This window comes from Oryza glaberrima, chromosome 7 (assembly GCF_000147395.1).
Source record: "Oryza glaberrima chromosome 7, OglaRS2, whole genome shotgun sequence".
Classification (NCBI taxonomy): Eukaryota; Viridiplantae; Streptophyta; class Magnoliopsida; order Poales; family Poaceae; genus Oryza; species Oryza glaberrima.
Window position 1 is genome coordinate 12,555,741 of NC_068332.1, and position 22,127 is coordinate 12,577,867.

A 22,127-nucleotide genomic window follows, 5' to 3' on the forward strand; every position below is an offset into this window, starting at 1 on the left:
ACTACTTCCATTTCAAATCAGTGATCGCTTTGACTTTTTATTGCAACGTTTGATCATTCATTTTATTTGAAAAATTAGTGCAAATATAAAAAAGATAAGTTATACTTAAAATACTTTTGATAAAAAAAACAAGTTACAAACAAAATAAATAATAATTCCAAAAATTTTTGAATAATACGAATAATCAAATGTTGTCAACAAAAACTCAAAGCAAAGGTAGTAGTTGTCTTTGCTGTGAACGTAGGAGTATCTCTGATTCATGTCTATGTGTGTACTGTGTGTAGGACATGGCCACGCGGTGGATTCGGCCATTGTCATCGTGGTGGGTGTTAGAGTTTGTGTCGAATATGTGTAGGTCTCGACTGAACTCCGTTATCAAATATCGTGTCTCGGTGTCGTCATCGTGTTTGGATCTCCTATGACGTTTCTTCCGCGTTTGATCTCCGATGTGATTTTGAGGCCGGTTTTATAACAGTCGGCATCCAGTGGATCCGGCCATGATCAGTTTCATGGTATTCGACCATCGCTTGGTGCAAGGTCCTCCTCCCAGAAATCTCATGGTTTCAATCAGATTCACCTCCAGCTGATGGAGCGCGAGTAAGCTCTAATTGCGTATATATGTCTGGTCTACATGTCCACTGTCTTTGTTTCATTAATTTAATTGATTAATTGGTGAATTAATTAATTCCTCTTCTTGCTGGCATGATCAATCAAAGACGGGAGCTAGAGAAGCGACAGAAGGAGCTCGCGGCGATTGAGGGAAACCTCCGTATCATGTTGGTCGGATTAGACTTGGTTTTGTTTGCTGGTTCGGTGGGCTTGATGGTGAAAGGCGCCTGGAATTCGTGGTTCTTTCTCAATGTATTTCGCTATTTCGCCGTGGGAATTAATCTCGACGCTTTGCCACCAAGAAAGAGCTGAGCATAGGAATTAATAGAGCATTTTGGATAATTAATTGAGACGCGTACGTACTATTTTTAAATAACATATATGGGTTGACGTTAATTTTCTCTTTTATTCTCTATCAATTGTGATCTCGCTCGATACATACATATACAAAGTACAGAGCTATTAAATAATGACAAACAACTCTTTTGTTATGAGGAATTTATCACCGCAGGTTACATGTGTTGTAGACTTATAGTGAGACCTAAAGCTTTGCAATGATATAGAGTTGCCAATCATCCGATCTAGCAAAAGCTAAATTAAGATGGATTTTGTAAGACTAAATAGGCTACCGTAGCCGATTTAGATTGATTTGGAGATAACCACCCGTCTCGTGGGCGAATTGAAAGGTTTATATGACAAACCTACAAAAGGATAATCACACTCTCGTGATGAGGGACGGACGATTTACAACGCAAATCGATAAAGATGGATGAAATTAGGTTAGAACTAGGCAAAAAAGTAGATGCATGTCGAAAAAATGATTTAACTGGCTAATTGTGTTGAAAGTAGATTGTGTGTCCAATTAAACTGGTCTTAGCCCTTGTAAAGAGATTGGTCTTGCCTCCTCCAAGTCCCCTCCACGTCAAATTCGGGGTAGAGATCAATTTAAACTCGAAAAACACCTATCTATACACGGAAACCCGAGACCCGGTGAAATCCAATCTGGACTCGTCTCTGCCGGTCTGACTGGCTGCATGCCTCTAGGTCAACCCAACCCTATACACTGGTCAAATCAGTCCATAGACGGTGGTCAGACTGGTCCCATAAAGAAAAATCCAATTATTCTCAAATTTTAACAATGTTTTCCTATTTCGAGCCTAGGTAACAAATTTGGGTGTAAAAAACACCCGCTCGAGCAGTTTTTAGTGCTCGCCCAGTAGCCACGTGCTGCGCCTGCTGAGCACCACCACGGCAGCATCTCTCGTCTCCAACGGCCACCGCGTCGCAGGGAATGGCGTTGCCACTATCGCGCCCGCCGATCTTTTTTTTTGAAACCTTCGCGCCCGCCGATCTTATCATCGTCTCTCCGTCCACCGGTGAGTTATCTCGATGAGCAGCTAATCTTAGCCTAATGTCCCCATTCAACATTTTGTGAATGGTCCAAGAGCCCTTGGATTCGCTCGGTGCCTTGGTGATACATAGTCGTCGGCGCCCGGTGCCGATGCCGTTGCTCGCCTCCGCGTTCCGTCTCTCCTCCAGTGAGCTCCTGCCAAGCCAATCATGTCAACCATGGTTGCCTCATCAAGATGACAAGAACCCCTCTGCTAACTCGAGGATCGGATGACGGCCGGGTATGCTAGATCGAGTCGTCGTCGATCTCCCCCAATCCTGGTATCCTAGCGGCCGCCGTTATCGATCCGCTTCATCGGTGAGTTTCCACGCAATTCTTCGCTACTACTACACCAAATTCGGTGTTCTTTCTGAATTAACCCGACCACCGTAGCACCATGCTATGTATTCTGCCATCAGGGAGCCGCGGCAGCAAGCAGCAGTTCATCGTCACCGGACATTTCTGATGTCCCTCTCTCATCAAGAGGCTTTATGTAAGCAGTAGATTGCTAGATGCTGACCATTGCATCAATTTGCCTTTCCCCAAGTTGAATTGCTGCTTTGCCCGTGTTGCTCCGCCACAAGTGCAGCTCCCGCAGCTGTTTCGGGTGTCAAGTACGGCAACTCACAAGTCTGCAAATCGAAAGTTATGCTATTGGTAAGTCATTTTCTCATTGCATTTCGACTATGGAAATATATAGATGAATATGTTTATTATATAATCCCAATTAATTGAGTTCTGCATATCAAATGAAATGGATAGATTTTGAACATTAGTGGAATAGAAGGGAAATATCACAATATATAAAATTGTAATAAATGAGATATTAAGGATTTTCTAATAAATGAAATGTAAGGCTTCCATGATATGCTACACATTAAATGTAGGGAATCATAGTATTGTGGCTTCAATCTATATATAGTACGTTTCAGGATGCCTGATAGGAATATCACCAAAGTCAGTCAAAAACAATATTCTACACACACAATGGGTTTTGTTGCTGTTGCCATCATACTATGTTTTTCATATGCATCTTGTTATGCCAATCTGGTACGATCAGAAGATGCCCATGTCAATCCAGAAATGAACGGAATGGTAACAATACAACCTCATGTCACTTGATTAATATTGAATTGTTCCAATTTTCTGCATTTTCTCTTCCGTTCATTATCATCATGAATGTTTTTTATCAGTCCTCTCTCCCTGTATTTTGAAAAGAAAAGGAACCTATATTTGGATGTGATGCGTGTAAAAGAGATCAACACAGATATATTTGTTTTACTGTACCAATTTACCTTAAATCCTTCTAATATATATTTGAGTTACTTATTTGTTGATGAGGACATAGGCTGATATCAATAAAGTTTCTATTATCTAAAATCATGGGCTGAGGTAGTACCCCATCACAAGTTATGTTGTTAAAAAATCTTGACAAATATAATGTGGGTTCATTAATTGTACTAAATTTATTTGATTCTATGTGTTCATAAAATTCATATAATAATATTTGTAGTACTTTTTTTTGGATGTATATGAGAAGACTCGAAGACCTACAGGCCTTTTCTTTTCTAGGAGGCATAAAGTACGAACTGATGAGGATGATAGCCGTGCTTCTCATGTAAGTTATCTACCTCCCTCCGTCTCTCTCATACACACAAAATAAACAATCATTCAAGAATTCAAGAAGAAATACTTAAGGCTCGTTTGGCTGGGATTGTTGCTGCAGCAGCTGCGTTGTACAGCCACTGTCAAGCTCAGCCGAAAAGCCATTACCTCAGATGCTAACCAAAGAAGTGCAAAATACGTGCCATTTTGCTTCAAAGCTGCAAGTCAAGATGAGGAATTTAAGACTGACTGGTTCCCTATTTTACAATAAATAGATATTTCAAGAATCTCCAGTTACATATTTGACCATTAATTTCCAATTCTTCGAACACAAATGTGGGTCTTGATTATTTTCTATGTTCTTCAATACATTTTTTTCAACGTTGCAAATTTTTCTCCACAAATATTTTAAAAGCAGCAACCAGTAAATTACCTTGGGAATCTGAAAGCTTACCATGTGCAGATGTGCTTTGAACCTACAGTTTGATACAAAGCACACAGAAATCTACACTTGCTTAATAATTGACTCTCAGGAAGCCACATATTGGACGCAAGGGATACATTGGAGGGTAGATAATTAAATAATAGATTATGTTTCATTAGCTTACACATAGAAACATATTTGCATAACAGAACAAGTGAAATCAATTTTGACAGCGCATTGGTCTCGGAGATCTTAACCACCAATCAAACCTTAACCTCATAAGTCATAAGTCCCAGGCCCTGCCAAAGTCTCTCCTGCAATTGCTGTGGTGGAATCACTACCCTGCCACTGTTCCATGATCTTGGGATATTTTGTTCCTTGTCTAATGTTTGAAACTGGGTTGAGTTCATTACCATCACCTGATATCCTTGCTCATGCCTATGTATCATCATGATTTCGTTCATTCGGTTTCTTTACTTCTGGAAATCTTGCTTGGCATGTCCCTTGTCCTTTACATGTAGCATCAACATTTCTCATGTTCCTTAATTGTTTTTGATCTAGAATGTGTGGCCTTCAAGATCTCTCCTTTTCCTTGCTTCGTTCCATTGATAACCTTTGACATACAGTGGTCTCTATTTCTATAAACATCCTGCACTATTAGTTATAAGTCTGTTAAAAATATATTGCTACTGGCCTGAAAATGATCTTTGCTATTGGTTATTAATGGTGCTATTCAATTTGACCATTACAAATTGCGCATGTAAGATTTTTTTTATTTGGAGAACACACGTACGGAGCACTACACGTGCAACACCACACTTTCGCACCTGCGAATACGCGCATTTAAGCTTTTTAATGTGTTGTTTTTATCAACAGGTTGCTATGTATCACACACCAAGGGGCTGGTACTTTGGTACTCGAGCTAAAATAGGTATATGGGGATCACCCAACCAAGGACGCTTTCAAGAGTCTGGTGCATCCATATTAGTAACCAGCAATGAATTAGAGGACCTCAATGCACTTGAAGCTGGATTTCACGTACGTAAAAAGAAAAAAGAATACAAAACATGGCATCCATGCATATATGCAAATTCAATGGCTATAGAAGGAATAATCATTTTTCTGATATGGTTTTCGTTAATTATGTAGGTCTATCCTGATTTGTATAACGACCATAATGTCCATTTCTTTACCCACTGGACAGTAAGTTCAGCCAGCTATTATTTGGAGTTTCATTTGACCTTGTACCTCTTCATCATCCGCTGTAAAAACCAAATCAATTTCCTTTTTCTTTTATCTTTTCTCAGAAGGATACCGACAGGTCCACTGGATGCTACAATCTAAATGCGGAGGGTTTGTGCCAGCAGAAGGAGCTGAACTTACGCCAGGGCAGGCGGTTGCTCCTGCATCAACTTACGATGGAGAGGATCATTACATCCCCATTAGCCTACATACGATGCGTGCCCCTTAACCACTGTGGACAAAAACTTCATGTACAATGGAGCCGTGTGTTTCTTTTTATTTTTTGACAAAGGAATTGGTATGAGGGAACTTGACATTTTCTTAAGTTTTTTTTTCCTTATATGAATAAAATAGGACCTCTTTGGCAAATGTTCCAACCAAAAAAAATCATTTTAAAACTAATAACTACCATTGATGTAACTAAGATATACTCTCTCCATTTTTTTCAACTAGAAAAAGGTCTATGCGTTGCAACGGGTGAAAACTATTTTAATCTTATTATTGTTATATGGTTTAGTTAAGATAAAATTCACTGTGAGAATTTGCTTAGATATATATTTTTTTAGAAAATCATGGGCTGCAATTAGGAGACCGTTCATCTAAAGTTTGCATGTGAGTTTTCTTATACGACTCCTTCTGTATTTACAAAAGTGAACGAACTTAAAAACCGATTCATACACGGATGACGTACCAAAGTACCAACAAAAACATCTTTAATATTTATAATAATAGAGATAGACGGCGACATTGACCTTTTAGACTGACTATTCACCTTATTTAAAAAATTATATAATTATCATCTATTTTATTATGACTTTTTATCATTCATCATGACTTATATATGTAAATATTTGCACAAAATTTTTAAATAAGATAAATGGTTAAACGTATCTCCAAAAGTTAATGGCATCATGTTTTTAAAAATAAAGTAGAGTGAGTACTTAACTCCATATTCAATCAACAAGATGTAAATTACAAGAATGCTGAAATGCTTCAACTACAATTAATTTCCTACGAAACAAATTTTGCAGGATCCAAACTCAGGAGATAGGGTATTGTTCAGGGACGATCTGGAGAAGCCGTTATTTCTAGGTCATTTTCCAAAGGAGCTCTGCCCCAAGCTGAACGGCGGAGCGCCTCGGATGGCATGGACCGGGTTCGTGAGCTACCCGAAGAACGAACCGAGCCCTGCGATGGGCAGCGGCCATTTCCCCCTGGAAGGCGAGAGAAAAGCCGCCTACATCAAGAACATCAAGTTATTCGACTCCAAGGCGCGTGCCCATGACCCTTACATGGAAGATCTACTCCCGGTCCTTGACAGGCCGGACTACTACCATCTCAGTATAGTTGATTTTGTTGTCAAGGATCGCGTCTATTTTTATTATGGTGGTCCAAGCGGCTGCATTGGTTGATACTATATCACACAAGTTCGTCATAAGTTGTTCTCCCAAAACTGATGAATAAAATTTACATGATTTCAATTTACCCCCAACCAGATATGAAAAGCTGAAATTAAATTGATCTGGGTTGAATTTGCTTATTACATGGAAATGTTCTTTTATCATATATCCATAGAAGTCACAAAAAATAACTATATTGAAATATATTTAGGAGAAATAAACTGATATTTATTTTAGGCGTTTAATTTTAATAGCACTCCCTCTGTCCGACATGGTTAAACTTGGCACTCTCTTTAAAGCAACACGACCATAACTATAGGAAACTAAATTCAAATATCAATCTAATAATATATTTTTGTCAAATAAAATTTAGTTTATATTTAGACTAATTGTTTTGGAAATATTTCAGGAGTTATCACATATTTGACTACATCTGTACTCTGTATCTAATTAGAACAGAGTAACTCAAGGTAAAAAAAAAAAACAGACGCTTAACGCACATGATCCGCAGACACGAATAGGCTACGATACGACGCGTACGACGTGCTCCTACCGTCTTTCGTACTCGAATCCGATTCAGGAGAGGGCTTAAGCTGCGCGTTCTACTTAATCAAATATTCAAATCCCATTCGGAAACGGAGGACACACCAACGCTTCGCGCCAATACATAGCAAGGGCGCGTGCAATGAGATCGAGATCGAGAGAAATTGAATCACCTAGCTGAGAGCGTGCCAAGGCAGGAGCAATGGCGGCGCGCGAGCCCGTGTTCGCGGGCACCAACGACACCATGGAGCTGTCCAGCGACGCCGCCCCGTCCCCGGCCAATCTCTCGAGGACGGCCACGGCGATCTGCTCGACGCCGGCGTTCGCCAGGGAGATGGTCGCCGGTGGCGTCGCGGGCGTGGTGGCGAAGACGGCCGTGGCACCGCTCGAACGGGTGAAGCTCATGAGGCAGGTCGGCGCGGCGCCGCGGGGCGCCGGCGCCGTGCAGATGCTGCGGGAGATCGGCCGCGGCGAGGGCGTCGCGGGGCTCTTCCGCGGCAACGGCGCCAACGCGCTCCGCGTGTTCCACACCAAGGCGCTCCACTTCATGGCGTACGAGCGGTACAAGCGGTTCCTCCTCGGCGCCGCCCCCTCGCTCGGCGACGGGCCGGTGGTGGACCTCCTCGCCGGGTCGGCGGCGGGCAGCACCGCGGTGCTCGCCACCTACCCGCTCGACCTCGCGCGCACCAGGCTCGCCTGCGCCGCCGCGCCGCCCGGTGCCGCGGCGACGGGCATGTCCGGCGTGCTCCGGAGCGCGTACAGGGAGGGCGGCGGCGTGCGCGGGGTGTACCGCGGCCTGTGCCCGTCGCTGGCGCGCGTGCTCCCGATGTCGGGCCTCAACTTCTGCGTGTACGAGGCGCTCAAGGCGCAGATCCCCCGCGAGGAGGAGGAGCACGGGGCGCGCGGCTGGCGCCGGGCGGCGAAGGTGGCGTGCGGCGTGGCGGCGGGGTTGGTGGCGAGCACGGCGACGTACCCGCTCGACGTGGTGCGGCGGCAGATACAGCTGGGCGGCGGCGGCGGCGGCACGCTGCAGGCATTCCGCGCCATCGTGCGGGCGCAGGGCGCGCGGCAGCTGTACGGCGGCCTCGGGATCACGTACGTCAAGAAGGTGCCGTCGACGGCCGTCGGGCTGGTGGCCTACGACTACATGAAGTCGCTGCTCATGTTGCCGGCGAGTGGTCCCAAGGCCAATGGTAGTAAGTAGAAACTTAGGAAGTAGTAGCAGCCCTTGGACTGACCATGGCAAAGCAGACCGGAAGCTGAGGATTCGTTTGTTTATTGTGTGAATACATGGTCACTGTTCCGATGTTTTTCTTTTTCAATACACTCTGAGCCCTATCGGTTGGCCTCATTGCAAGATTACTAGAGCTCAAATGTAAATATAAAAATTACAGAGACTTAACTGCAAAAGTAAAAACCCTAAAATTTAAATTATATAAAACACTCGACACCGAATTTTTTTTTCCATCAAGGTGTAGGTCACGGTATGGGGAAAACAAGGAGAGGTGGAGTGGGATGCGGCTAGGGAGAGGTGGAGTGGAAGGCGGTTGGAGTTCGGATTTGCTGCACGGGGTCTCTCAAAAGGAAACTGATTTTCAACCAATTCAATCAGTACAGAAACCAATCTAATCTAATCTATAAAACACTCGTACCTTCTTTTTCCCTCTTTCAAACAGGACACCTATGTAATCCATAAAACACTGGAGAATGCTACGCGTTGGGCGCCCGACAACAGAAGGAAAAATCGAACACCTCGGACGCCCACGTCTCTGCCGCTCCTACTTTAAGTAGTTTTAAAACGATTTTTCTCTTAAACTAATTATCCAATCTATGATCCGATCACATCGTTGTATTCGTTGCAATTAAATCTTTACAACAAGACCACACATGATTATATTTCGATAAAAAATATTTTAGCTTTTCTATTGATATTTTTTTAATATTGCATATGATCTCTTTTGATGTTTCAACCAGTAGTTTTACAATGTTTCAGTTAGTGTACTTGCGATGTTTCACTATGTACGGATCAAATGTTGCAGTGGATTTTGATATTATGGAACACGCCGTTGTAACAAATCACCAACATATTTTAGAAACCCCCTATTAAGGGAATTTGGTTTATTTTTTTGTTCCACCAAAAGTGTTTCACTAGTGTACTCACAATGTTTAACTATGTAAAGATCTAATGTTGTAGTGAACTGAAATATTCCATTGCAACAAAAAACCCACATATTTTGGAAACCCCCTATTAAGGGAATTCGTTTCATTTCTTGTTCCACAAAAAAATATTTCACCTAGTGTACTTATAATATTTCACTATGTATGGATCAAATGGTGCAGTGAATTGAAACATTCTTCCGCTATTTGCTGAAATATTATTTTTATATAAGGTGAAACAACACCCGATTTAAACGAGTGAAACATTTTCGATCTATTTAGTGAAACAATTCTGATATACCTGGTGGAACATCGTGCAACATTTAAAAATAATTCAATAATAAGCTTAAAAAAATTTTGTCGGAATAATATCCATGTGTGGTCTTGTTTTGAAGATTTAATTGCAACGAATTTAATGGTACAACCGAATCATGATTTGGATAAGTAATTTAAGAGAAAAATCAGTTTAAAGTATTTTTTGCACGTAAATCGGGCGCTGATGTCATGCTGACGTCAGCGCCCGATTTTCCCCCAAACATCGGACGTCCGAGCCGGAGTTGCCTCCTAAAACACTCGCACCTTCCTTCTCCCTCCTTCAAAAAGGACACCTATGTGTAACCCATCAACTCCAAAACTGACCGACAGGAAGTTCTAAAAACAACGAAAATAAAACCGACAGTGGCAGCGAGACGATTCCGTTTTTTAGGTTTCGATGGTTTTGATGGCAACAATGACACAGCAGTGGCGACGACAGTGGTACTAAACGCGACCAGAACTCGAAACTCTAATAGACTACCGCTAAGACTAGCAACACGACATGATGATGCAACCCAAACAAAAGAAAAAACTGAAAAGAACAATGCAATGGCACAAATATGTCTAGGTAAAAGGATACATTTTTTATGGCTATTTTCTGGTTATAGGTAGATAAAAACTCACCAAGCAACGAAAGCTCTGATACCGCTTGATAAACCCTGAGTTTCACTCAACACTCACGGATGTTGTTTACCCGATCTTTCAGTGAGTTTAGATAACTACGATTTGGGAGAAACATTAACGACTAGACTACAACCGTACGAGACGTTGTTGTATTGCGCCTTAGCGATCGATACTGTACGAGACGTTGTTGTGTTGTGCCTTAGAGATCAATACACCTCTCCGTGGGTTGTTGATCTTACCGGTGCAGATCAACATTATTCCTGCAAGCAAATTGAAGAAACAAGCAAGAACAAGATAAAAGCAATCTGAATTGCAAATAGGAATTGAATACAAATGATAAGTTGGGGTTCCGAAAACAAGCAGTCGGGCGGTCTAACCGATACGCGCGCTGCAAGTACCAATGGCTAAACTTTAATCTAACAAAACCCAAGAAACCCTTAAGAGGTATCTAGCTATTTAAAGAGGTGGGAGGACGACCTTTGGGTTCCTAGAGTCGTGGTCCACCTGGTTGGGACACACCCTCATGGGCCCCACTTGGGCCGGGTACCAAACGAAGTTACAACCCTAAAGGCCCATTATAGGTGGCGTAACACCTTGATTCTGTGATTGCGGCCAAATGAGATGGAATTTGGAGATGAGGGTGGCTCCATTAGAAAGAAGACTCCGAGAGCTTTCCATCAAGTACTCACGGCATGAAAATGGAGCTCGTACGTAGATTTGGTGGCCATTTGAAGTCAATAGTGAAGCAGGTTGCTGAATCGGATTCCAACGCTTAGAGAACTTGACCTTGATGACTTCTTGTTGATCCATGATATGAGCAATGGTTGTATCAATGGTAGCCATGGTCACATCACCTTCACCATAGCTAAATCCACTCAATAGTCTGCAGCAGTTGACTAGTGGAGTCAGGTTTCCTGCTGTAGAATTGCAAATGTGGGTGTGTTTAGTTCCTGAAAAAAGTTGGAAGTTTGGGGAAAGTTGAGAGTTTGGAAAAAAAAGTTGGAAGTTTATGTGTGTAGGAAAGTTTTGGATGTGATGTAATGTGATGGAAAGTTGGAAGTTTAGAGTAGTTGGGGGTGAACTAAACATGGCCTGTCTATCTAGATTCCTTTGAAATGCAGATTCTCAAAACTTTGTGGATGGCAAAATATAGAAAAACTATAGCAATCATCGTTTGGATGGAATGCATAAAAACACATAAAATAAAAAAGAGAGATAAAGACAAAGGTAGATTTAAGATTTTCATCAGGTTGAAACTCATGTTAGGATTACTCCAAAATTCTTATGCTTTTGGCTATCCCTATGAAATTTCCTAGGATTTGTGAAATCTCATTACTTTGTTCCAACTGGCCATGGAGGAAAATTTTCCATAGGATTAATTTATCTATAAAATTCCTTCAAAAAATCCTTTGACCAAAGGAGCCCCTACCGTTGCCCACCCTTTTTGCATTTCAGTTGTCAATTTCCGCCGTTTATGCTCTGCCAACTACTGTACCATTACATCATTTCGGCAGTATAAAATATAACTATGTTGGGATTGGTTTTCCAGCAATGAAAGAACAGATTTATTACTTGCACTCTTGGCTCTTTGTTTGGGCAGGTTCCCAACTCCTCTTCCTCGTCTTCCGCGCGCACGCTTTTCAAACTGCTAAATGGTGTGTTTTTCGCAAAAAAATTTCTATACAAAAAATTGCTTACAAAAATCAAATTAATCCATTTTTGAAAAAAAATTTAGCAAATACTTAATTAATCATGGGCTAATGGACTGCTCCGTTTTACGTACAGGGGAGTTGGGTTCCCAACCGACTGAAATGAACAGAGCTTACAGTGGAGGAGAACTTTATCATTCCAATAAATGCATACATAAAAATTTGTAAACTTTAAACCCTCTTTGTTTAGACTTTTAAGTAGAAAAATCTAAGTCTAAACAAACAAATAGCTTTTTCGTTTGACTTTCTAAAGCCATAAACCATTCTTACACTATTAAGTCAAAAGCTATGTTAGAGAAGCTTTTTTTTTATGTGTAGTAGAGATATGACTCCACCATTAAACTTATAACTATAAATCCACCGGCTTATAAATCTAACTTAAAAGCATAAGACAATAAGCCTAAGCATGAACAAAGAGGTCCTTCATGTTGTACATAACGAACACACCGAAAATACATATTGCATTATCTCCTGAACCTTTTGAGAGTAAATAAACAAGCATCTGTCATCTCTGTCCCCTTTTCTAAAATTTAGGGATATCCTTAAACCTATTGATCAATATATAGTCTGTTGATCAATTACCACACTAATATGAATATCTAGATAACTTAAATGCCCAAACTACATGAGATTAGACAATGCTTTGCCCATCTTGATAGATCCAATCCAGACAATGGATTTATATGAAAATTTTCTTACAGGTCTTGGCATGTTAGGAGGATTTTTAACATCAAGATCCAAGAGAGATGCTACAAACTCAGAGGGTATAGTTTGTTTACTCCATTGTAAATAGCCAAGCAGGGAATATTAGATGCAGTTACAACTTACAAGTAGTTTACTAAGCACTGAAATCATGTAACTACCAAAATAAGAATGATTTCAAACTCTATATTTGCATTTCCATAACATACAACCAACATTGCTGGATTTGACTCTTCACAGAATTTCCTTTCTTACTGCACAAACAACTACAGGTTATTCTGACAGCACATCTGCTATCCAAATGTGTAAAAATCCAATCATTTATAACAAATAATGATCCTCTAAAGAACAAAATTACATATGCTGGAAATACAATTTTTGCTTTCCTTCATAAACCTTGTTTTGGTACCTCTTTTAGAAAAAATCTTAAACCTATTGATCTGCACTGTCATACTAATGCGCCCCTCAAACAGTTAAAAGATGATTCAAATGGATTGGCAGAAATTAAACATAACATCTCCATCAGCTATCCCCATTGATACCTTTGTCCAAAAATATAGGGCATATTTCCATGACAAGGTCTTCAAAAATTGATTTGACCATCAATTTCACACATGATTGTTTATAGCCACAAAACCAAACTCATATGAAAGTACTTTGAAATAGGAGTCTAGAGTGGAATAATTTTTCATAAAGAAACATGCCTATAATATAGTACGATCATTCTGCATCCTGAACAACTAATTGACAGACCAAAAGTACATTTTATTATAATCCAAGAGATAGGACATTCACAGAGCTAAAATCACCTGATTGTTATGACAATCTACATCAGTAGTAATGATAAGGGTTTTGTTCCTGGAATAACAATACTGTGCATGTGTTCAAGAGTCAAGACAGAAAATTCAGCTATAACAAGCTACACCTAAATCGCATGACGTCTTCTACTCTTCTCACGAACCTAAACCACTTATGCCCATAAATAGTTCAACTGTACAAGCTCACAATGTTATTTGCCATCAGGAATGCATTTCGCATATTTCTTAGCAAATAGTGTCATGGACTAGTTCATGTAACCAGTATGTTCGCAGTTTCAATCATTCATATTTCAAGAATCCTACAACAATTTGTTTTCAGCTCCATTGCATGCCTTGATTTCAGAAAGAAAAGAAAGCATTCAATGAAATTGAACATAATTAAAGTCAAGGGGAAGGCAGTGCCTTTGTTGCACGGTGAAGCGCAGCATAATCCTCTCCAGCTACTTATACACGGGGACTCGACTTTCTGCCACAGAAGAATAAGCTTCCAGTACCTCAGGAATTTCATCCTGGTAAGGGGTGACATACTTCTCCTTAAACTTCTTCTCCCCCAGTACCAGATGGGATGTCTTGATGTCCCTGTTGAATATGCCCCTCGATGCCAACAAGTTCAGCACCGTGCACCTTGGCAAGATTCGCTTATCGTAGCTGAAGGAGAGAACCATCGGGCTCCTTGCGACATAATCGGTGGTCCACCTGAGCTTCTTCGCGAGAAACTGCCAGATGAGCTTCACCTTGTCATTCGACACGGACATGCAGTACGGGTGCCTCACAAACGCCTCAATCACTTGCTCCTTTGTCCATCCCAAGCTCAAGAAATTGTCCATCCTGCCCTTCCATTTCCTTGGATGCAATCTGGCAAAGAGCCCGAAGGAATAGGGGAACATTCCAGAGGAAGGTCTGACCCCGAGCTCCTTCATGGCAGCCAAGCTCTCCTCGAAGCGGGAGGCCCTATGCATGAGTGCCCTGGGGTGCGTGGTGACCAGCTTGACGATGACATCGTTCGTGGCGCCGTAGTCCTGGAGGATCTTGATCTTGGGGAGGAGGATGCCACGAACGTCCCCGTGGATGAGATCCGTGGACTGCAAGACGGCAGCGGTCACGTTCTTGTCGCTGCCGAGGAGGTCTCTGAGGATGAGGTAGTTGGGGCGGATGCAACGCTTGAGGCTGTAACCGAGGACGCGGTAGGGGTTGGCGAGGACGAGGCGGCGGATCTCGGCGTCGGTGAGGCCGAGCTCGCGGCGGAAGAACTCGATCTTGGGCATGAGGGTGGCGTCGGCCCGGTAAGAGAGCAAGGACGGGTTCGAGGTGACGAGGCGGGCGATGTCGGCGGCCGAGAAGCCGATGCCGCGGAAGAGGGCGACGATGGCGTGCGCCTTCTTGGTGGAGCGCAGGCGGACGCGCGCGGCGGCCGCGGCCGCCTCATCCTCCGAGAGGCCGCAGGTGTTGCGGAGGAAGTGGAGCGTGAGGGAGCAGGGCTCGCAGGCGGCGCCGGTGGCGGTGCCTGAGAGCGCGGCCGGACTGCCCAGGAGGTGCTTGATGAAATGCGTGAGAGGCGGAGACCAGGGCGAGGGGGAGGGGGGCGTCCGCGTGGGGAAGCAGCCGCCGCCAAAGCCGCAGAGGAGGGCGCGGACCTTGAGGTGGTGGTGGTAGCAGCGCAGAGACATTTGGGCGGCGCCGCGGCGGCGGCGGCGGCAGGTGGACTTGTGGCGGAAGAGAGGTTTTCAGGTACCGCGGCGCTGCAGGTCTGTAGTGCCGCAGTGCGCCAGTGCGTGTATATCTCTATCTGTATATGGGCCGGCAACTTCGGCCCACCGTGAAAAATTTTGTAGGCGTGTTTGTGTTCCGGAATAAGTTTACTTGTCATCCCTCACTTTCGGTCGAGTTTGTTTGAAATCCCTAATCCCCAGTACCAAAAATCTTCACCCCTAAACTATACAAAACCGTGCAATTTAGGTCCCATAGTAGTATAGATGCATAGTTTCACTAACGTGGCATCCTAGTCAGCAAAAAGAATTTTAAAAATGTGGGGCACACATGTCGTCGACTTTAGTAGACTTTGCTTTCTCGAAGCCTCCACCGCTATAGATGGCCGACGAAGGCGAGCCTATCCAGCCTCCGCGGCTGGAAGACGCGGGGTTCGAGGACTGCTTCCTCCCACCGGAGTCCATCACTGAGGCTGTCTCGTCCCACCTCACCCATTTCTCCTTCTTCGATGACAACGACGACGATGACGAGGAGGATGGCGAAAACCACCTCCCATTGTATGGAGGTGGCGCTGGAGGATGCATGGAAGACTCGGGCCCTACTTACAGGGGCCATCCTAGACGTCCTCGTTGGGTTGGGAGGCAACCGTGGGAGCAGCGTCGACGAGGTCGTGGTGGTCGGCGGTGGAGTAGGTGAGGGCGGAGATGAGGTGGTCGTCAGAGAGAGCAGGGAATGTTTCCGCACATGAATTGCCCGCCATCATGCTGCTGGCCTGCTGCCGTACGTGATGCGCGGACGAAACCCCAGCTGCCGCCCCGCTCGATGAGAAACCAACCACCGTCCTCTCCCCCTTCTCGCTCGCCACCGCTTTCCTATGCGTCTTGTGCTCTGGTGCTCAGTCCCGAGCTAACCCGCCCGTGCGAGACGCTTCACCGCCCTCATGCGTTTCCAATTGACCAAATTCTCTCACCGCCGCTACCATGGCCGTCGCGAGTCCCCCACCTCCCGACTCCTGTTAGCCTTCCAGTTGGTCCTAGTACTTCTTGTAGACGCCCCTAGACCAGCGACGCGCTGCACAACCCTCCAACCACCAGCGCCACTGCATGCCTCCTCCGCCCTCTTACCGCCGCCTTCGGTACCCGCACCCTCCCCTCGCCGACTGCCCCACCCTCCAGCCTCGCCAGGAAAAGAAAAAGAGTGAGAGGAGGTCGGCCGCCTCTTCCCCTTCTCATGCAAACGCGACCGTGGCCAGCCCCCTCTCCCCCTTCTCCCGCCGGCTACCTCCCCCTTCTCTCCTAGGCCGTGAAGCGCGGACGAAACCCCACATTTTTTCTTCTTATTTCACTTGCACATGGACCTCACATATTATTTTTATTTTTTCTTTGCTAACTAGGATGCCACGTCAGCAAAACCAGACATCCATACTTCTATGGGACCTAAATTGCACGGTTTTGTACAATTTAGGGATGAAGATTTCTAGTATTGGAGATAAGGGATATCAAACAAACTTGACGTAAAGTTGAGGGATGGAAAGTGAACTTATTCCTTGTGTTCCAGTAATTCCAGCCCATATAAAGAAAAGGAATAAGTCCACTTACCATCTCTCAATTTTATGTCAAGTTCGATAAATGTCCCTAAACTATAATACCATAAATCTTCACCATTCATCTTAACAAAACGGTGTACATTAGGTCCCATGATAGTATAGTCTCCTGTTTTCGCTTATGTGGCAGTTGACTGAACCCATATCATTGAGTCACCATTGACCGAACCCACATGTCATTAGATTCCCATTCTTCTTCCTCCAACCCTACTCTCTCCTCTACTCCCATCACTCTCCACCTCTCCCCGCTTTCCCATTTCTCTCCAAGGCGGCGGTCGATGGCCGGCACCGATGGGGGGAGTGGCGGCGGCAGCCTTGCTAGTGCACAGCACACGATGCAGGTTTCGGGACAACGGGACAGAGCATGAGGTGGCAGTGGTGTGCTTGGGGAGGACTGGGGGTCGAGGGATGGGGAGGTGGCGGTGATTATTGACAATAAGAAGGTGGTGGAGGCACGGTGGGTGAAGTGAAACTTCCGCGGGAACAGGATGGTGGTTCAAAGACGTCCCAGTGATCACTAGTACAAAAACATTTTTTTCCAGACGAGCCAAAGCAGATTTTCACGTGCGGACCGAAGACCCGTCTGCACCTAAAGGTCTGCAAAAAACATCATTTTTCGTTGAGCGTGGCCCTCGTTGTTAATTTTGGTAATTAATGATAAGCGCTAATTGTAGACTAACTATTCTATTTGAGTGGTATACTTTGAGTTAGGACTACCGAGGATTAAAATTGATTGCACAAAGCAATGGAACAAAGATGGTAAATAAAATTATGTGGGGTTTATTTCTAGCTTTGTCATACTATTAAGAGGGGTAATGACCTAGGTAAAGAGTTGATCAAAATGCCACATTAGGTTATTTGCATTATGTACTAGTGAACTAGTGGATAAAATTTAGAAAAGAAATAAAATTATGTGGGATTCACCAATTGGTTTATTTTCTAGCCAGTTGGGTAGCATAATGGCTAGATATTGGCTCTTCTAGTCGATGCTACCGCTGAGCAGCACAACGACTAGGGAGCTAGGAGGTTGGTGCAGGATAGCGGGGCGGAAAGATGTTACTCTATAGGCGTGAGTGGCAGCAGAGCGGCTAGGATTGCACGGAGCACAAAAAGCTAGTGTGCAGCGTGCTATGGAGGTCTAGGGGAAGAGTGAAGCTTTGACCACTATATAGGTCAAGGTGTGTGGTGCGAGAAGCAACACTTCGGCCTTAGGAGCGTTATACCAGGCTCTACTGTTATGCCAGGCTCTACCGTCCTTAGTTCGACATCGAGGCATTAACCGTGAAAGTCCCCATGGAGGACCAAGAGTTCCCATAGAGGTTGTATAGTGGCTAAGGGATAGAGGAAGATATAAATAAATTTAAATTGAAAATTAAATTTAAAAGGCACTGAAATAATTTTAGAATTAGAAGGTATTTAAGTAAATAAGGGAATTCAAATAAAATTTTTTAAATAGAAAATTTGGTATCAAAGCAAAGAGTTTGAAATTAGACAAAATTAGGTCCAATACTGGAATTGGATGTACGGTTTGAGAGATATGGGTTCTTGAAGTTTGAATTTGAAATAAATGAAATAAAATCCCAGTAAAAAAATAAATAAAATAAAAGAGAAATTTTAATGTGGACTTGTCAGGTATCTCTCCTCCCTCTTTTTCTCTTCTTCCTCCTTGTGAGTTGCGACAACAGACAGAGAGGAGAGGGAGAAAGAGAAACAGGGAAAGAGGGGCGCGGCTCCGGTGGCCTGGAGCTCCCGGCAGCGGTGGCTAGGGGCGGCGCAGGAAATGGAACGGCGGCTGGCGTTGGCTGTGGATTGGTCCGGGGTGAGGGCGACGGCCGGCGGCAGCGAGAGGACTTGGGGAGACGGAGAGAAGGAGGAGTTTGAGGTTTGATGGGGACAGAATGGTAGCCTCGCCGGCCTTTGTAGGCAACGGAGGCGGTGGAGGGAAGCAAGTTGAAGATAGAACGACGCGGCGTCGGATAGGGATGAGAAGAGGCGGCGCCAGATGTCCTCGCCGGATTGGCCGGCGATGGCGGTTCGAAGGGCGGCTGCGACGCGTGGCTTAGGAGGTAGCGCGGCATCGTGTGGCGAAAAGCTGCGGACGGCGGCGGCAGCAGCGGGAATGGCGATGGCGGCGTCGGCCACGGGGGCTTCGTCGTGACGCAAAACCAAGTCCGATTCCGATTCCGTCTGCCCTACACACTTGCATAGTGCGCGCGACGCACGCACGGATTCAGACTCGGAGAGATTTGCCGATCCTCTGGCCTCTGTACTTATCGGACTCGAACCCGTTCCTCGATAAATAGATAGCCACTGCGACTCCCTAACACCCAGAATCAGTCCTCTTCAGCAGCCACACACACGATCGCCACCAACAACAACGCCGTGGATCGTCCCCACAAGTTTGAGACAAACTCGTCGTCGATTGTCACTCTCCAACGACCATGGGTCAAGCCAATTCCGTACTACAGGTGATCAGCGGCAACCCGCGTGCCCTGAGGGACAAGCTGTAGGCGGCCAGCGGAAGCTGCCCGCCAGCAAACTACCGCGACGGCGCCGTCGTGCTCGAGAACGCCGTCCTGCTGTCGCTTCTCGCGGAGCTCGGCGCGTCGACGCCGACGTGCGTCTACTTCCGGCAGGCCCCTGTTTACACCCAATTTGGCACCTATGGACGAAATAGGGGAAAATTGCCAAAGTTTGGAAAATACCGGGTTTCCTTCACAGGGCCGGTCAGACCGCAGGTATATGGGCGGTCTGACCGGCTAGTAGGGCCAGTCTGACTGCAGGTATCGGTCAAACCGGCAGGGTCCGAGTCCGAGTCTGTTTTCGTCGGGTCTCGGGTTTCCTTCCTCGGAAAGGCATGTTTCGTGTTTCCTTTTGTTTCTATCCCGAGTTGGGCATGGAGAAGGGCCTGTAGAGGGCAAGACCAACCCCTATTTAAGGGACAAGGCTGGTTCATTGTAAAACCCCCGAATACAATCTACTTGAATCGTTCTTTTACTATGTTTTCTATTTTACCCTAGTTTTAGTCCATCTTTGTCGGTTTGCGCCGTAAACCGTCCGCCGCCGCTGTGAGAGTGCGACACCTCTTTGTAGGTTTGTCCTGGAAACCTTCCGTTTTGCCCACGAGACGGGTAGTTATCCTCATATCGATCTAAATTGGCCTAGAGGCTGATTTTGATCTCTAAATCGACTCCGCTAGCCGGTTTAGCTGTTTTTCTACAAAACCCAACTTAATTTGGCCCTTTGGCTAGATCGAGGTGGTTGGCGACTCTATATCACCGCAATGCGTTTAGGTGTTGCGATCGTGCTTGTCGACTTGTCAAAAAAGTTGCCAACATGATTTTTTGCGACTCCGCTGGGGAAGAGATCCGTTCATCATCAACTCAACTTTGACTTCGCCATAACAAAGCCGCCATCCAAGACGGAGGTGGAGCCATCCAATATGATACCGGTCACATTGGATGATTTCGAAGGAGAAGACCGCAAAGCTATGGAGGAGTACATCAACGAACTCACACGGGAGGCGTTGATGAGGGCAAGCACTAGGACTCGTCAAGGTGTGATCATCAAGCCCGGGCCACATCCTAAGCTCGCCCCCGATTTGGTAAGCAATGATGAGGTAACACAATCTATCCAACAACAAGTAGCATCTACAATAGATTCATCTATGATTGGTTTTAAAGATAAGTTAGATGCAACTTTTGAGGGTAAATTTGATGAATTTTTAAGGTTTAAATTTGGCCCTCTTATGGCCGATTACATGTCAAAGGATAAAGCCTTTACCACTGCTAACCAACCTCCTATAGATCAAACAGGTAGTAGAACCGATGGAGCGGTGCACACGGCAGGTCCGACCGGGCCTGACGGCCAGTCAGACCGCGGCCTAGCCGTCGGTCCGACCGGCCAAACGGCCGGTCCGACTAGGTATTACCCCGGCGGTCAGACCGGGACTCAGGCCGGTCCGACCGCGCCTCTGGATGCCGGTCAGATCGGGCCCTGGGCCGGTCAGACCGGCGCAATTATACCGATACAGGGAATAGATCCAATGACTAATGCTAGTTATTTGTATCATCTTAGAACATTTAATCCTCCTGTATCTACTGCTGCAAATAGTCCCCAAGTTCCCCCACATGTTCCTAATGTTTATAATGATGTTGCTAGGGGGTATCCTCCCGATACTAGACAAGGCCAATATAATCATATTGTGCCACAAACACAACCTATTAGGCCACCAAATCCACCGCTAAATCAACATGGGCCTAATAATATGGAGGATATAATTAGTGAGATTATTAGGGATAGATTCGGGATTGAAACTAGGAATCGTGCTAGAGTTTACAAAAAACCGTATCCTGATTATTATGATAATGTGCCGTTTCCCCGTAATTATAGAGTTCCCGAATTTACCAAGTTTAGTGGTGAAGATGGTAAGACCACATGGGAGCATGTAGGTCAATTTTTGGCACAATGTGGTGAGGCTAATAGTGATACTTTTAAATTGCGCTTGTTTTCTTTATCTTTGTCCGGTAATGCTTTTATATGGTTTACTTCTTTACCGGCAAATTCTATTCATACTTTGGCTCAATTAGAAGAAAAATTTCATGATTATTTTTATACTGGAGAAACTGAGCTTAGGTTATGTGATTTAACATCGGTTAAGCAAAAATATAATGAACCTGTCATTGATTATATTAAGAGATTTAGGGATGTTAGAAACCGATGTTATAGCTTGAATATAACTGATAGAGATTTGGCTGGTCTTGCTTTTAATGGTTTAATTGCTCCTCTTAGAAAAAGACTAGATGGCCAACAATTTCTTGATGTTTGTCAACTTATGCAAAGGGCTCTGGCTCAAGAAAGCCGGGTTAGGGATAATAAAAAACTTGTTAGACCATACGACAAAAAGCCTAATGTTAATGTGATTGATTACCCTGAGGCTAGTGATAGTGAGGAGGAGGGTGATCATGATATATATGTTGCTGAATGGTCATGGACTAACAAAAACAAGCCTTTTGTTTGCTCTAACCTAATGCCGACTCCTCGCAAAGATCGGCAAAGTGAGGTTAAATATAGTTTTGATGTGGCCAAGTGTAAAAATTTTTTTGATTATCTTCTACAAGAAAAACAAATTAGATTACCTAAAGGCCATGTCATATCATCTCAAGAAGAGTTGAAACGTCGAGCATATTGTAAATGGCATGATTCTCATTCTCATTCTACTAATGATTGCAATGTGTTTCGATGACAGGTTCAATCGGTCATAGATGAAGGACGATTGA

At 44.4% G+C, this 22,127-nt stretch overlaps 2 protein-coding genes across 2 annotated transcripts; one reads left to right on the forward strand and one right to left on the reverse strand.

The window, feature by feature from the left end:
• Positions 1-7,415: 7,415 nt before the first annotated feature.
• On the forward strand, positions 7,416-8,417 carry LOC127780188 (mitochondrial carrier protein CoAc1-like). The gene has a single exon (XM_052307132.1). It carries the CDS (start codon positions 7,416-7,418, stop codon positions 8,415-8,417), a length of 1,002 nt encoding a protein of 333 aa, XP_052163092.1.
• Positions 8,418-12,889: 4,472 nt separating this feature from the next.
• LOC127778672 (uncharacterized) lies at positions 12,890-15,273 on the reverse strand. The gene has a single exon (XM_052305294.1). The coding sequence runs from the start codon at positions 15,203-15,205 to the stop codon at positions 13,979-13,981; it is 1,227 nt and encodes a 408-aa protein (XP_052161254.1). The 5' UTR covers positions 15,206-15,273; the 3' UTR covers positions 12,890-13,978.
• Between the last annotated feature and the right edge of the window lie 6,854 nt (positions 15,274-22,127).

Excerpts from the sequence above, each read along its gene's own strand:
- LOC127778672 (XM_052305294.1), bottom strand. The coding sequence starts at position 15,205 with ATGTCTCTGCGCTGCTACCACCACCACCTCAAGGTCCGCGCCCTCCTC.
- LOC127780188 (XM_052307132.1), top strand. The coding sequence starts at position 7,416 with ATGGCGGCGCGCGAGCCCGTGTTCGCGGGCACCAACGACACCATGGAG.